Source organism: Phoenix dactylifera, chromosome 2, assembly GCF_051530095.1.
Source record: "Phoenix dactylifera cultivar Ajwa chromosome 2, Ajwa_hap1_PhDact_Kaust_v1.1, whole genome shotgun sequence".
Taxonomy (NCBI): Eukaryota; Viridiplantae; Streptophyta; class Magnoliopsida; order Arecales; family Arecaceae; genus Phoenix; species Phoenix dactylifera.
In genome coordinates this window covers 37,663,096-37,678,410 of record NC_143191.1, presented here as the reverse complement: position 1 = coordinate 37,678,410, position 15,315 = coordinate 37,663,096, and the positions used below count along the sequence as shown (strand labels likewise).

The 15,315-nt window shown below is 39.4% G+C and overlaps 2 protein-coding genes across 9 annotated transcripts in view; both read left to right on the top strand.

The window, feature by feature from the left end:
- Positions 1 to 988: 988 nt before the first annotated feature.
- Positions 989 to 15,315, top strand: part of SPP (Insulinase (Peptidase family M16) family protein) — a 64,076-nt gene continuing 49,749 nt past the window's right edge. For 5 of the 8 annotated variants that reach the window (XM_088716271.2, XM_088716270.2, XM_088716268.2 and 2 more), the window contains exons 1-5: positions 1,022 to 1,268; positions 3,388 to 3,631; positions 8,242 to 8,483; positions 9,542 to 9,740; positions 10,220 to 10,267. In XM_088716271.2, the coding sequence (XP_088572397.2) occupies positions 1,090 to 1,268; positions 3,388 to 3,631; positions 8,242 to 8,483; positions 9,542 to 9,740; positions 10,220 to 10,267 (912 nt within the window). In that variant the 5' untranslated portion in view covers positions 1,022 to 1,089. Of the gene's footprint in view, positions 1,269 to 3,387; positions 3,632 to 8,241; positions 8,484 to 9,541; positions 9,741 to 10,219; positions 10,268 to 15,315 lie in introns of all 8 variants that reach the window. The other 3 variants (XM_008783471.5, XM_008783468.5, XM_008783467.6) reach the window with 2 other exon arrangements.
- On the top strand, positions 10,274 to 14,863 carry LOC120111357 (uncharacterized). The gene is given in 4 exon segments (XM_088716274.2): positions 10,274 to 13,286; positions 13,363 to 13,493; positions 13,572 to 13,647; positions 13,746 to 14,863. Coding segments are annotated over 4 exon segments (1,785 nt in total). The 5' UTR covers positions 10,274 to 11,923; the 3' UTR covers positions 13,961 to 14,863.

The following is a 15,315-nucleotide window of genomic DNA, read 5'->3' as shown; positions in this document are numbered from 1 at the left end:
TCTTGCATGGGAATGGCTAAATCAAAATAATAAAAAAAATTGACAAGGAGAAAAAAGAACAATCTCGTGATTTTTTCAAAGAATCCTATCCGAATGTTGGATAGCAAAAGAAAGGGCTCAGTTAACAACCCTATTGTTTTTCAGCAGACATAAGTAACTGGGAAGGAGTTACATTCTTTCAATAAATCTACAAAAGTTGACGGGAGTGACTACTGTAATTTTATTATCAAACTAAAATGAAAAAAATTCAAAAAACAGGAATGTCGAGCTAACAGCATGGTCTCTTTCTTCCTGCACTTTAATTTCTCTCCTCTTATCTGTTATTTTATGTGGACGTTTAGACCTCTATTACTTCTTTAGGTTGTTCCCATCTCATTTTTATTTTTCAAGAGACGGGTGAAGTTGTGACGAGATTCACAAAGCCATATAAACGTACTAACTAGGTGGGCTCTGGGCTCAGTTGAGAGTTTTCTCGGCCCAAACTTAAAGCTGCACACCTGCAATTCTTTTTTTTATTTTTTATTTTTTATTTTTATGATGAGTATGTCAAACCACACGAATCCGTATATATCTAACAAAATTAGAAAATAAAATATCATGCAATATTCTAAATAAATTCTCAACTCGAGTCTCATGGTTGGCCGCTATCCAACCTGCAACACTGTTAGTTCTTTTTACAATAATGTTAACCTCATGAGAGGGAAAGATGATTAGATAACATCCTCACCACGTTCAACTTCTAGTTTTTTTTTTTTTTTTTGGTGGTTTCTAAATTCAAGCGAATTATTTTTTACCAAAAAAAAAGAAACGAATTAATAGGAAAGTCTCAGTCCGGGGTCCATTAAATGGATGGTCAAGATGTAAGGCTCCTCAGTTCTTGGAAGATCTTGATCCTCCAACGAACCCAACGCCGCCACGCAACCGCGGATTCCCCGACCCATAGAGCCCAAACGTGGCCCGCTCTTGATTTTTTTTTTTCTTGATTTTTTTTCCTCCGACCCTCCGTCGAACATATATGACCGGGCAACAAGAGCTCGGCTTGGACTTTATCCCTCGCCCCGTTCTCCTCTCTTCCTCACCCTCTCACTGATGGCTTCCTCTTCTCTAATGGCGGCAGTAACCCACCTCTCTCCATCGAGCCATAGGGTTCAAGATCGGCGTTCCTCGCATGCTCCCTCGAACGTTCTCCTCGCCCGCCCCTCCGCCCGCTGCAGAGCGCCCCCCAGACTCCATTCGAGCCGCCGACGATCCCTCTGCCCCGCGCAGCGGTAACTTCTTCTCGACCCGGAGATCTTTCTGTGTTTCCCTTCTTCCCCCATCGATTCTTGGCCTTGTTATCAAATTTTGCTCCTCACGTTCTAATTCGTTCTTCTCGTTTCTTTTTCTGCCATAGTTTGCCGAGCTCTATAATTGGAAGTGTCCGAACTGTTTTTAGGATAAGAGAATTAGGTTTTGCATTTCGAGAATTTATTTATTTTTTTTGTTTGTAACTATGGATTTTTATTCAAGATTTTATTTTTTTTCAATTATTTAAAAGAAAAGTTCCTTTTTTCGTAGCTTCTATGCGGCACATTCAAGCTTTTCACAAGGAATAGGAGTTGGATTTTGTGCGACTTCTTTTATTCAAGAAGTTACTGTAGATGTTGATTCTTTGTTTGCTTCACCTCATATATATTCTTGTGCACTGTGTGGAAGTGGCATATTTCAAGCTATCAAAATCGCTGTTGATGATATTCAGGAATTATTCGGGGTGTAGAATATCTGTTTTTGGACAAAAGTGGAGAATTCACGAAAGGTTCTGAAATAATTCAGATTAAAAATTTTGAATATGAAAATAAAGAATGCCAAGTTATTAACAGACTCATGTGATATTGATGTGGAAATAAGCATGAGAGAATCAGCAACCAAGTACAGTAGCAACGAAAATACCACCGCTACCGAAAACAGATAGGACAATCGATACATCCTCTATTAGTGTTTCTTGATAAAGCTACAATTAGTTTGTGAGTCATTATATAAAATCTGCAAATGGTTGAATATATCTTGTTTAATTCTGCTATCCAATACTGTAAGTTTGAAAATCATTTCATGGACCAATGAAAAGGCTTAGAATAACTAAGAGTTTTTCTAAAAAAAGAAGAAAAAATTCTTACTATACTCACAAGGATTAACCTAGTAAAAGTTGAAACGAGAGGATTGCATGTGCGTAAAAGCTTGATATGTGCACTCTTGTATGAGAACAACAAACACACACACACACAGAGAGAGAGAGTTTAATCTCAGTAGTGTTTAGCTGATATGTCTCTTAAGATCTGGGTGGATCATTAACCATGATTTTGTGAAAATACTGCCCACAGATAATCCAATGGCCATAGCTGGAGAAAGGAGATAGTAGGATAGATAACATAAGAGCAGTGATATGAAAAGAACCTAGGATGATTAAAGATTTTAACTGATAAAAATGAATGAGGGTTCACAAGCAGATATAGACACCTATGCAGTTGACAATAGAAATAACAAGACAGTGTGGGTAACATGCCATGTAGCTCTGTCTAGTGTGAAAGTGGGTAATTGGGTTTCTGTTGACCAGTCCATGTCACCATCTCTTTGTCTTTCGTTCTGCAGATTGCTGGTGACAAGGCCTGGTCGAGGGCCTTGCACCTGCTGGTTGATGCTGTCCACAGTGAGCATATGTTTACTCTAGCTGGCAAGATGATTTATTGTAGTGGATATAATTTAGAAACAAGACACGACAGGAACGTTGGCTGAAGTCCGAAGTTTGCCAAGTCTAGAACATAGGAGTCAATTGAAAGCTGAATAAACTAGCACACTTGATCATGTTATGAACTGAGCAATTAAAGATTGCATGTATACAGTAAAATGTCAGAAAACTATTGTTTGACGATCTTGTGTGAGAGGCACCATTGGTATCCTTTTTCCCATATTGAATGATAAGCTGAAGGCTTTTGAACTGTTATATTTAATTGATAATCAAGCATTGCTAGGAGAAATCTTACATGGAATTCTTTCTTTATTCTCTTTAAAATGCCTAGTTTTTAAAGATTTTTTAGACCTTTTCTTTGCCATCTTAGGTTTGTTATTTTGATTTAGTGCCCTTTAACAGATATTTCTTTGTAGGAGCTATCAGCTTCCCTGATGGTAAACTTTTCTGCAAACGGGCTTAGTTCCAATTTTTGGCTCTTTCCTACTCAGAGATGCAACTTACATTATAAAATAATGTCCAATTTATTTCATTTTATGCACCTACCCTCCATATGCTGATGTGTGCTGTTCATAACTGCTGACATTCATACTAGTTGAGAATCAACATGTTTGGTCCATCATTTAACACACATTTTTTACTCCTTGACATTTCCATGGTGGAAGCTGGCCGTATGTTGACGTGAAAGAAAAACCACAAGCTAACACAAGACTGCATGCTTCTTCAAAACAATATATTCACAAGATCAAAGAAACACATGCTTTGAGGTTTTCTCCAGAGCAGCATGGCTGTCTTTCTTGCTTCCGGAGCCACTATAGACGGAGGGGTTGCATTAAAAGACATGCACCAGGTGTCTTTCTTGACAAATCAGGTCTCTCATTTCAAAAACATTTATCTAGCAGTGGCACTGTAAGTTCACCCTTTCCAGCCCTTTTTACCTGCCATAATAAAGACATCCTCTTGATGTTCATGATCTAGCATGCTCCTCTTTTCAGTCCTAATGATATAATTAATAATGATAGTTGAGGTCTTTGACCATAGCTTGTGACTGATCTTCAAGTTTCTTGCTAAGGGATTTGGAAAGAAAAAGGAAGAAAAAGAAAAATATACCACAGAAAAAGCTTTGAAAACAGTTGGTAAATATGAAGTACATATAGACATAGTAAGGGGAAAAACCTATTTTGGAGATGAGTGAATTTATTGTCTATTCAAAAATTTTCCATAATTATGGAATGACATAATTTTTAATTTATTGTGATGTAACTACCAAAAGCTCTAGATGTGCTCATTGATAGTTTTCTAGAATTCGATGAACTTTTTAACTGCCATGAATTGCGCATGGCTTGTTCATTGGCAGATGATTTTAACCATGAACTTCCAATAACAATATGGTTCTTGTATTCCCTCCCGCTCCAATAAAATAGGATTTCTGTTCAATAATTATTCTTAAATGCTTTGAAATTTTCAAGATGTAGTTGTTGAACAAACAATGCTGGTCATAAGTTCTTGATGCTTAGTTTCTCAAAACTATAGACTCCCTGTGCTTTTCCTTCTTGCCCTTTATCTGACGCTAACAGTCATCATGTTTATATATTCTTAAATCATGGCTGACACATAGATGGGAAACTATGATCCCACCAGTTGTGAGGGTGGTATCAGGATAATGAAAAGAGAATACAAGAAAAGACTATGCTTAAATTTTTTCATAGAAAATTTGTGAAGAACATATATTCTGATTAAAATTTTTGATGAGGGTTAATTATGGTTTTAGGAACCTTCTAGATTGAATTTATATCAGCCACTTCTACACAGACTCCAAAATTGGATTCGACTGCCTTGCTGTACCTAATCATAGATTTTAGCTGCTTCTTTAGTCATTGAGATGTCTGCCATTTTCTTAGCATACCCATATGCTCTAGTTCCAGTTTGATCTTTCTTAGGAATTGAAAGGGTAAATTTTGGAGGTCTCTTAGAAGGAACTGCTAATCATATTTTACAGAATAGACCAGAATGTAGAGAAAATGTGTTAAATGTGGGCAGATTTTGCATTTTATGGGGCCTAGGAATTAAGAGTAAACAAGGTAAGCAGATGTTTGGAATATATGGAGGTGTATGATATAGATTTAAGATTGAACATGTGATGTTTATAATAAAATTTCAAAAGATGTAGCGGATGCCTGTTGTACCAGTTAAATAGAAGATGAAAGAAAGAACCACGATGAGGAGGAAGTTCTTAAAACTGATCTATCTCTATATTTGATTTCAATTTACGTATCAAGCCAGGACCTCTTGCAAAAAGGTTTGCCATAAGGTATATTTGGGTTCCCAAGCCCTATATAAAGTACCTAAGATCTCCTTAGTATGCAACCGATGTGAGACTAAACACATGCCCTCATGAGTCTTCATATACTCCTTCCATTTAAGCCTCGGCATTCTTGCTAGGCTAACTATCCAGATTCAATAAAATCCAATAAAAAACACAATCAAATCCAGTCATAAATATCATATGCTAGTCATGATCAGTTCTAAAAAGTCCCGTGCTGTAGCTTTCCCCTGGTTACATTATAGGAGGTGGGTTGGTCCGCTCTAATGCCACTTGTAATGATCCAGGACCTCACACAAACAAGCTGGCCATAAGTTATAATTTAGGTTCCTTGGCCTTTTAGAAGTATCCAATATTTTTTTAGTGCATAACTGATGTGGGACTAAACATATGCCCACATAAGTCCTCAAAATCTAAATATAAATATTTGTAAAGAGTAAGAAAAGATGTAAAAGGGAAAATGGGGCAGATTCATTTCAAGATCTCAGTGAAGAAATGATGGAGAAGACATAAGAGGAAGAAGGAAAAGGCTAGTCCAAGCTTGGATTAGAAAATTAGAGGGGTTGACTTTTGGTTGAAAGCCAGTTGTAAGAACATTTCAAGTTATGAAATGGATCCAAATTCAATATTCACGAATATTAGGATTTGTTCCTACTTTTGTTTATATTAGGTGTGGCTCGAATAGGAATGCTTGACAAATGAGGATCCATAAAGCCAAACCCATACAGTTTGCACCCAAAAAAGAAAAAAAGCCGAACCCATACAGTTGGGACAAGGCTGCATGGCTACGATGTTGATACATAGGAGGAAGGAAGAAGAATATTGGTAGAATAATAAAAACATAAAAAAAATAATCCAAAAGTGGTTGGAGTTGGGTTGGATGGCTTTATTTTGATATATCACTTTTCTGAAATGTGAGGGTATAAATATATGACAAGGGAGCTCTAGGCTTGCTGCTATGAGATAGTTTCAAGTATAGTTTGTCATACTAGGATACCTGAACTAAGCCTTTTAATTGCAATAAACATAATAATGCAAGCGATCACTTTTAAATATAATCTTTAGATATTTCTTTTGCTGAAGGCAATTTGTGTTTTCTATTCTAAGTTCTATTTTCTAACAAATGTTAGTCCTATGAGGTTTCTAAAAAGTTATGAGGCATCCTTGATTACAAGTGCCATTTTCCAAGTAGCCTAGAAGGCCAATTATGTCCTGTAATATTGTGGATATAAATGATTGGTGGAAAGCCCATAACTGCTTCACTGAGTTGGAGAAATTTGCCGTAAGTGTCTTAAAGCCATAATTTAGCTTTGTCTACAAATAGATGTTCAAGGATGCTGGATGCATTTTATTGCACCTTTGAGTGCCCTTTATTGCATGGAAATCTTGGTACTCTTTTAGATATCTGAGTTGGAACTCCTTAAGAACAAGAAGGCAAACAAGAAGGAAGGTTAGGGTTCCATATTTGGTATTTGGAGACAAACCCTTCCCTCATCCTTCTTTGCTTCATTTCCTTTTGTTTGATCTAAGATCTGCTATATAAGTAATCTGGCTTGTGCCCTTGGTTGTGTTTTTGCTTTTAGAGAAGTAATAAATAACTTTTGATACCAAGAGAGTTGGAAGTTGATACTAAGATCCTTTCCTTTTTTTATTTTCAAAAACATGGAAATAACCTAGTTTCCATCACTGCTGGTAACTGCTGGTTGTTGACACCACCACTATTGGCCACTACCGCCACCACCGCCAATTGTTGGCGGTGGTGCCACCGCCACCACCACCGTCGCTACTACCGTTGCTACCACCACCTAACACAACCCAAGTGACTACCAAAAAAAGGTTGAGTTTTGGTTTTCAAGAAAAAACTGGTTTTTGTTTTTATGAAAATTGAAACCGAAAGTGATGCCAAATGCAACCTAATTTTTGATATAAACAAAATCTTTGGCTGAAATTTTGCCTATAGCAAATTGTACACCTGAATGAAATTTTAATTGTTATGCATCAACCATGTAATTCATTTTGTGATCCAAACGATCCAAGTCATGAGAAAACCAATTCTCCCTTCAATGAGGATTAAATGATAATGCAGGATAGCTTTGGGAAAAACTCTGATTTGCTATTGCGTTAGCATGGGACATCCAACTATTAGCTAAACAACTTCATTGGTATGGACAGCCAATTTTGGCATCTAACAATTGTTTGAAAGGTGATACTTGCAATTGATCTATAGGTTAATATAATATCCCTTGTTTAGAGCTCAAACATTGGCCTAAGTTTTGGCGACAGTGTAGGTATTTGCTAATATGGTTAGTTTGATATCTTGGATAAGGACTTATTTAACCAAAGCTTATGATCTATATTTTAGGGAGTGTTATCGTAAATGTTGCAACATTAAATAAATATATTCATGGTTCTCCATATTGGCCCAGATCGGACAGTACGAGGCGTAGCGTACCATACTGGTTTGGTACCGATACATGATACGGGAGAGGTACCGACATTCTGTATGCTGAAAAGATCTCGTACCGTACCATACTGACACTATGCTAGTGTGGCACCAGTACGGGGTTCGGTACCGAGACGGCGAACTTTGAATATATTAGTGAAGATTTTCAGATTTTTTGGAAAAAGTTTTGGTGATAACAAATGTAGCCCTAATCTAAAATGGTTGGCAGGTTAGGATTCAAATACTGAACACATAGCTGGCTATGACTTGATGGTTACAACTGCTCAGGAAATTTATCTTGTTATAGTGAATGGTTTTGATAATTCAATTGATGGGACTTCATCAAGGTTGTACTCAGGAGTCTCTTCCTTTGTATTTTATGACCAAGAAGAGAAGCGTGACTGTGCTTTCCAATTACCACATTTTTTTTTATTCCTGATTACCAAAAAATAGCTTCATTTTGGTTCATCAGTAGAGTTCACAAACTGCTATCTGAAATATTTCATGGTCTTGGATGGAATATTTTATTAATTTATTGTGAATCACTATTGGCTTTCTGTCTTTTTATTTCCAAAAACAACCTTTTTTTCTTACTCTATTCTGAGACATGTTAATTTTGCTCTAAATAGAGCCTCATATGCTTCCTACAGATTCAAGATGGATGGTTTATTTGGATGCTTTTGTTTTCCTTTATAATTCTTTAAACTCTAGGTACATAGAACGTGGGCTTACTGTAATTTGGACGCTTTTCAGGTGAAACCAGCCCATATTCCATTGGCAACTTTGGGTCCTGAGGAACCACATGTTGCAAGCACAACTTGGTCTGATACAATGCTTGAGAAACAAGGTTTGACTTTCTGGGATCCTGAGGTAGAAAAGGCAGAATTAGAAGGATTCTTAAGTTCTCCACTTCCTTCTCATCCAAAGCTGTACAGAGGACAACTGAAGAATGGTCTTCGCTATCTTATTTTACCTAATAAAATTCCAGCAAACAGGTATTCCTGGAAAACATGTTACTAGTTTCATAATTTACTGCTCAGGACCTTCAGATATAAGGAAATCCAAACTGCATATGACTATTTCAACACTAGAATGGTACTGGGGAACGTAAATTCTTCCTAAAACATCATGAAAAAATGATTCTTAAATATGCCCCAATCAATACTACATTCCTATTAGGTTTGCTTTTGTATTTCAACTCACAGTTTTATCTATTATTGTTCTCCTCTGACACTGCTGCTGCTGCTGTTGTTATTATCATGTTTGTTGGGCAGAAATATCTTGTGCTCAATTTTGGAGTGCAGTCCTCTAAGATTAGATTATGACAGCACCACCTATAAATGAATAGAAAGCTGGGTATTAGAAGACATTTTTAGTCACTCAACTCTAAAAGAGTGGTATTTTCATTACAGTAAGACAATGTTGAATGCATGCTTGTGTACCATACTGATACTGTGCTTACATTACACCAGTATGGTACTTACCCTCATGTGAAGTGCTGTAGACAGAAACAAGTATAGGAGTCGCATGCATCGCTGCCTGTAAGTACCTGGAATTGTCTGTTACTTTAAAAAAGCAGATAAAAAGAAGGGATTCCCTGGTGAATATATGACATAGATCGAGAACTAAGAGTTAGTTGTGCTGAATGTATTTATGATGCAAGAAAGGACTTTTGGATAGTTCTGATACCAAACCGAAGCAGAGAACCTGTAGGGTAGCTGGTTCTGAAATCTAGGTTTAAAGAGTTTATGCAGTAATAGGATTTCTATAGGTTAATCTAGTCACAGGGGCTTCACTAGGAGACTAATCAATAATAATCATAGTTACAAATTGCTGGCTTTTTTCCAGCAGACCTGTTATTTTCTTTAGGTTGAGGTACCAACTACTAACGTAGAAATAGATGATGAAAATCTATTTTGATTTAATCTAGGAAAAGTCAATCTTGTTTTGGTATTTCACATGTTTCCTTTTGAAATAAGTTTGTCGAGTTGTCGTATACTTGTATCATTTAGCATATCTTCTTACTTTTTGTCACCGATTTTACGACTTGCAGGTTTGAGGCACATATGGAAGTTCATGTTGGATCAGTTGATGAGGAAGATGATGAGCAGGGGATTGCTCATATGATTGAACACGTTGCATTTCTTGGTAGTAAAAAGCGTGAGAAACTTCTTGGGACAGGAGCAAGATCTAATGCATATACAGACTTTCACCATACAGTGTTCCATATCCATGCTCCGACCAGCACAAAGGTTGGTGATTTTCTGTGAAATATCTCAATTAGTTCCAGATAAATGCAGTATGCTGTCATATTAAAGGATTTTTTTTTGTGTAATTGCTTCTAGATGACAATTTAGTGTTATACAATTGAATTATGACCTGTTATGTCTAGATGTTTGCATGTTTGCTCATGTATAAAAAATGGGTCCATAACTCCATATTGTACTACTGTGTATTAAATTGTTCAGTTGAAGGTTCGCCATCTTGGTACCGGAATCTTTACCGGTACCACATTAGCATAGTGTTAGTACAGTACGGATTTTTTTTTTTGCTACCGAGTGTCGGTATGCCGGCCATATCGGATATCAATACCAAATCAGTATAGTGCGGTACACCCTGCACCGTCCGATTCAGGCCAGTATGGCGTTCCTTGGTCTAGCTACTTCCTAACCTGAAACCTTAATAATTTTTTTTGCATTTTTTGATAATTAGTGGACACTTTCTATGGCAGGACTCAGATGGAGATCTACTTCCATTTGTATTGGATGCACTGAATGAGGTGAGTTATTTTTTAACCCACTTAAAACATATTTTGCTTCATTTGCATGTGGATTTACTTCAATTCTTGTTTTTTGGATATTAGTAGAAAAGGTATATTTCCTCGGGGCTTGACTATAAGTTTCTAAAGTAATGTCTCTTACGTCTTTTACATACCATGAGAACTCAAAACAGCTGTGCTTGAGAACAAATAGCAAATGGATGGATTTCAAATGGATAATATTTTACTATGCCAAATATTTTAGTGCATTTTTTTTTTAAAAAAACATGATATCAGTGTTTTCATTACAAAATGTTTGTATTTAAAAAATTCATCTATTGCATAGTTATAGTGGACTACCTAATTATGTTATCTTGAATTTTACTAATCTTCAGCTCAAGGTCTGCTGAACCGACCTGTACCGGTCGGTTCAGCCCGTACCGGACCGGTACCGACCTGTACCGGTCCGGTACAGGGTATAAAACGGTTCGACCCCCGTACCGGTGCGAACCGGTAATGGGTCGGAACCGTTCGGTTCGACCCCCGTACCGGTGCGAACCGAGCCGGTTCGCACTCGGTTCGCACCGGTATGATCTTGAACCGGTGCGAACCGAGCCGGTGCTCGGTTCGCACCGGTTTGGTGCTGAAATTGGATTGCCAGCGCTGTGGCACTTTGAAAGTGCAACAGCGCTGGCCAGAGGCACTTTGAAAGTGCCACACTAGTGTGGCACTTTCAAAGTGCCACAGTGGGGCACTTTCCAAGTGCCCCTTTGTGCGGCACTTCGAAGGTGCCGGTGCGGCTCTTTGTGTGACACTTCGAAGTGCCGCGTTGTGGCAAAATCCGAAGTGCACAGTGGCTCAACGGTTGGCTATAAAAGCCGACCGAATGCTAAAAACAAATCCATCAGCTTAGGTGAAGGAAAGGCAGAGAGAAAGGAGGAGAAAAAGAAGAGAAAGACAAAGACAAAGACGTGAAAAAAAATTAGAAGGGTCGGAGAGCGTCGTTTTTCTTGAAGAAAAATTCAGCAAAAACTAAATAAGGTAAAATTTCTTTTCCCTATATTGGTTTTTTAATATTTTATTTAAATTGCTTAAAAAAATTATGTCAAAAATTGCCAAAAAATAGAAAATGATTCAATGATTCCATTTCGTCTTGAATTTTTATATGTTGTTGATATATGGACAGTGTTAATGGTGACATTAACTTTTATTTTTACAGAATTTATATAATTTATAATTTAATTAAAAAATTTAAAAAATAATTTTTAATTACAAAAAAAATAGAAATTGAAAAAAATAATGTGGTCGTAGGAATGGAGCCATCAAGGAGAGGGCAATCCCAAGAGCATAATATTGGCTGGGAGCATGGGAAGATGCTCGGTGAACAGCACCAGTTTCAGTGCAATTATTGGCACAAGTGCTTCAAAGAAGGAGGGGTAACCAGATTAAAGCAGCACTTAGCCGGTAATTCTCGTGAGATATCTGCATGCTCGGTGCCCACCGAGCACCCGTCAGCTGATGAGGAAAAACCTCGCTGAGATCAAAGCAGCCAAGGAGAGGGCTGCCAAGCAGAAAGCGGAGGTGGAACGCCAAGCTGCAGAAGTACCTTCCTATCACTTGATGGAGTCACAGGAGGTCGAGGGTGCAGATGAGGAGGCGGCATAGATCCAGGCTGCCATGCGGGCGAGTCTGGATGATCGGTGGAAGCAGGAGGAGGTGGCGAGGCATCGGGCTCGATTTGGGCCCTCGTTTTTCGAGTCGGGCGCCGGTTCTGGTGGAAACAGACAAGATCCAGAGTTTCAAAGGACAATCTCAGTCAGGAAGGGCGAGGGCAGAGGACGTAGCCGGATTGCATCTATCCTGGGTGGTTTTGGTGGCCGAAAGAAGTCTTCCGGAGGGATTCCACCAGGTGCGTCAATCCATGATGTAGATCCGCATGCCTTCTCCAGGAGAGATTCGAAGCAGCAAAGGGTAGACACAATGTGGAAGAAGGAGAAGAAGGATATGTGGCGAGCTATTGGATCCTGGTTCCACTTCAGCCACATTCCAGCGAATGCTGCAAACAATACATACTACAAGTTTGCCATTTCTGCCATACAGTCTGCCGGTCCCGGTGTCGATCCTGCAGGCCCGAAGGACATCTACGGTGAGCTTCTTGACAACAATAAGGAGGAGCTAGAGAATTGGATTGGCTCATATAAGAGCAAGTGGCCTACATATAGGCTCACTCTGATGTGTGATGGTTGGACCAGTCCGACAAAGCGGGCCATCATCAACTTTCTGACATACTGTGATACGAAGACCTTCTTCCACAAGTCAATTGATGTTTCGGATAAGGTGCACAACGCCAATTACATTCTCAAACTTATGGAGGAGGTGATTGATCAGATTGGAAAGGAGAATATCGTGCAGGTCGTCACTGATAACGGGCCGCAATATAAGTTGGCTGGGCAGGTCTTGATGGAGCGGCGACCACAAATTTTCTGGACCCCATGTGCTGCACATTGCATCGACCTCATCCTGATGGACATTGGAAAGATCCGTAGGGTGCAACATACGGTGGAGATAGCCCAACGCATCACCATGTATATTTATAGTCATACTTGGGTTCTTTCATTAATGAGAAAGTATGCAGGAGGAGAAATTCTTAGACCAGGAGTCACACGGTTTGCTACGAATTACATTGCACTTGATAGCCTTATCGAGAAGAAAGGAGCTCTACGTCAGATGTTTGTCAGTCCCGAGTGGCAGGAAAATAGATATGCCCAGGCCGGCATTGAAGGAAGCAGAATGGAAGACTTGGTAAGCAGGCAGTCATTCTAGTAGCGGGCCAATGCGATAGTCAAGGCTATCAAACCATTATATGAAGTGCTGCGGGCCGTGGATAGCAAGAGGTACCCCCAGATGGGCTTTTTGTATCACATGATGGAGAAGGCAAAGGCTCAGATCATGGAGGCAGATGTAGCTCATGCCCAGGAGTACATCGACATTATTGAGCGGCGGTGGGGAGCCCAAATGGGTAGGAAATTGCATCTAGCAGGTAAGCGATAATATTGATAATTATACTGATTGATATATTTGTATAATTATACTAAGATGGTGTCATCTATGTGCAGCATACTATCTGAATCCCCGGTTTCAGTACGAGAGTGGAATTGGTATGGATGATGAACTTCTTCATGCTCTACGTAATGTTATTTATAAGATGGAGCCTGATCTAGAAGTCGCCGCGTCATGTATAGAAGAGGTAACTATGATTTAGTAACATATGTAAATATATCGGATCTTATATTATTGACATACTACAACAAGCTTCTTTCCACAGACCAAATTATTTAGAGAGGGCAGCCATAGCTTTGGACAGCGACCAGCTATCGTGAGCAAGACAACTATGAATCCAGGTACAATACAAATCTGCAAGACACCTCTGCATATGAATTATCTTCAACTATGAGGCCATCATATATGTAAAATGTAATTATCTTCAATATTTTTGCAGCTGAATGGTGGATTCATTTTGGCAGATCCGCAAAAAATCTTAAGCGGATAGCTATCCAGATTCTCTCCCAAACGGTCTCCTCGAGTGGCTGTGAGCGCAACTGGTCCACCTTCGGCCTCATCCACAGCAAACAGAGGAACCGTTTGACACAAAAGCGCCTCAACGACCTAGTTTATGTGCACTACAATCTGCCGTTGAGGCTAAAATGCATTTAGGAGGAAGTGGAGCTCAAGTATGCAGATCCCATCTATAGGACTTTTACAGATGATGAAGATAATCCTATGCTCGACTGGCTTGCGGCCCAGCAGCAGGATCCCGAGCTTGATGAGCTAGGATCGCCTCGACGACCAGCCAGCATCATAGCCACCGAGGCTATGGTTGATCCACAGCAATGGGCTGAGCGCAACATTCCACGCACTCCTACAGCTGATATGACGTGGCTAGAGGGGAGCCAGTCACCGCATGACTGGTACGATGCTCCCATTCAGAGAGATGATCCTCTCATGCGAGGACGAGGATGCTCTAATACCCAGTCGACTCGATCAGGAGGGCGTCAATCCCAGCAAAGAAGAAAAGGAAAGGAAAGGGCCCAAATGGAGAGTGTCGAGGAGGAGACTTGGACCAGCAGCGATGAAGGTTCTGGTGGTGATGGATCTACTAGCCATGGAGGAAGTAGAGGACAGTATGGTACTACTTATGAGACACAGCCGGAGGGAGGTTTTCGATACACCGGTGAATCTCAGTTTACGCATGCTACACAAGATACAGACCACGGTAGGCCGTCTGATATAGGCCGATCGGATACCATTGCATATCGAAGAAGAGCTCCTCGAGGTCGTTCAAGAGGCCAGCCCGGAGGGTCTTACGGGTCGGATTTTGGTGCCGGCATATTTGGATGGGCCCCTTATCAAGACACCTCTCAGAGCCAGAGCTTCAGCGAGAGATCCGAGAATTCTTATGACCCGACGCGCATTCCTCGAGGATTGAGCATACAAGACTACAATGCCGCTTGGTTAGAGGGATGGGTTGATCTGCCTCCATATTATGCTGATGATCCAGATATTGACGAGAAGCATCGCCACTCGACCCGATTTTAGATATCCGAGAGTGCTTTAAATGTATGTAATTGATTGTATCTTAATTTGAAAATATTTTATGTTCTTCATCTCATTATTTGAATTATTTGAAAGTAATAAGTTGCATCATCTACTTTTAACCTAAACCTAAGCATAAAACATCAAAAAAAAAATCCAAAAGTGAAAGAACTCCAAAAAAAAAAAAAAAACGCCGAATGTGCCCCATCGGTACGGTATCGGTTCGGCTCGGTTCGGCACCGGTACCATACCGTTACCGAAGCCGACCGGTACGTCGGTATGATCGGTACGGCGAACCTTGCTTCAGCTATTAGTAAAATTCAAGAAACATCCTTAATTTTATAAACGAGACTTGATTTCCCAATTTTTCAGTTCCAAAAATAATCCTTATCTATATTTCCTAAAAATAAATTCTAATAAATAATTTATACATAATAAGAGTCCCATTTCTTGAATTGTCCAAATTCAAGATAATT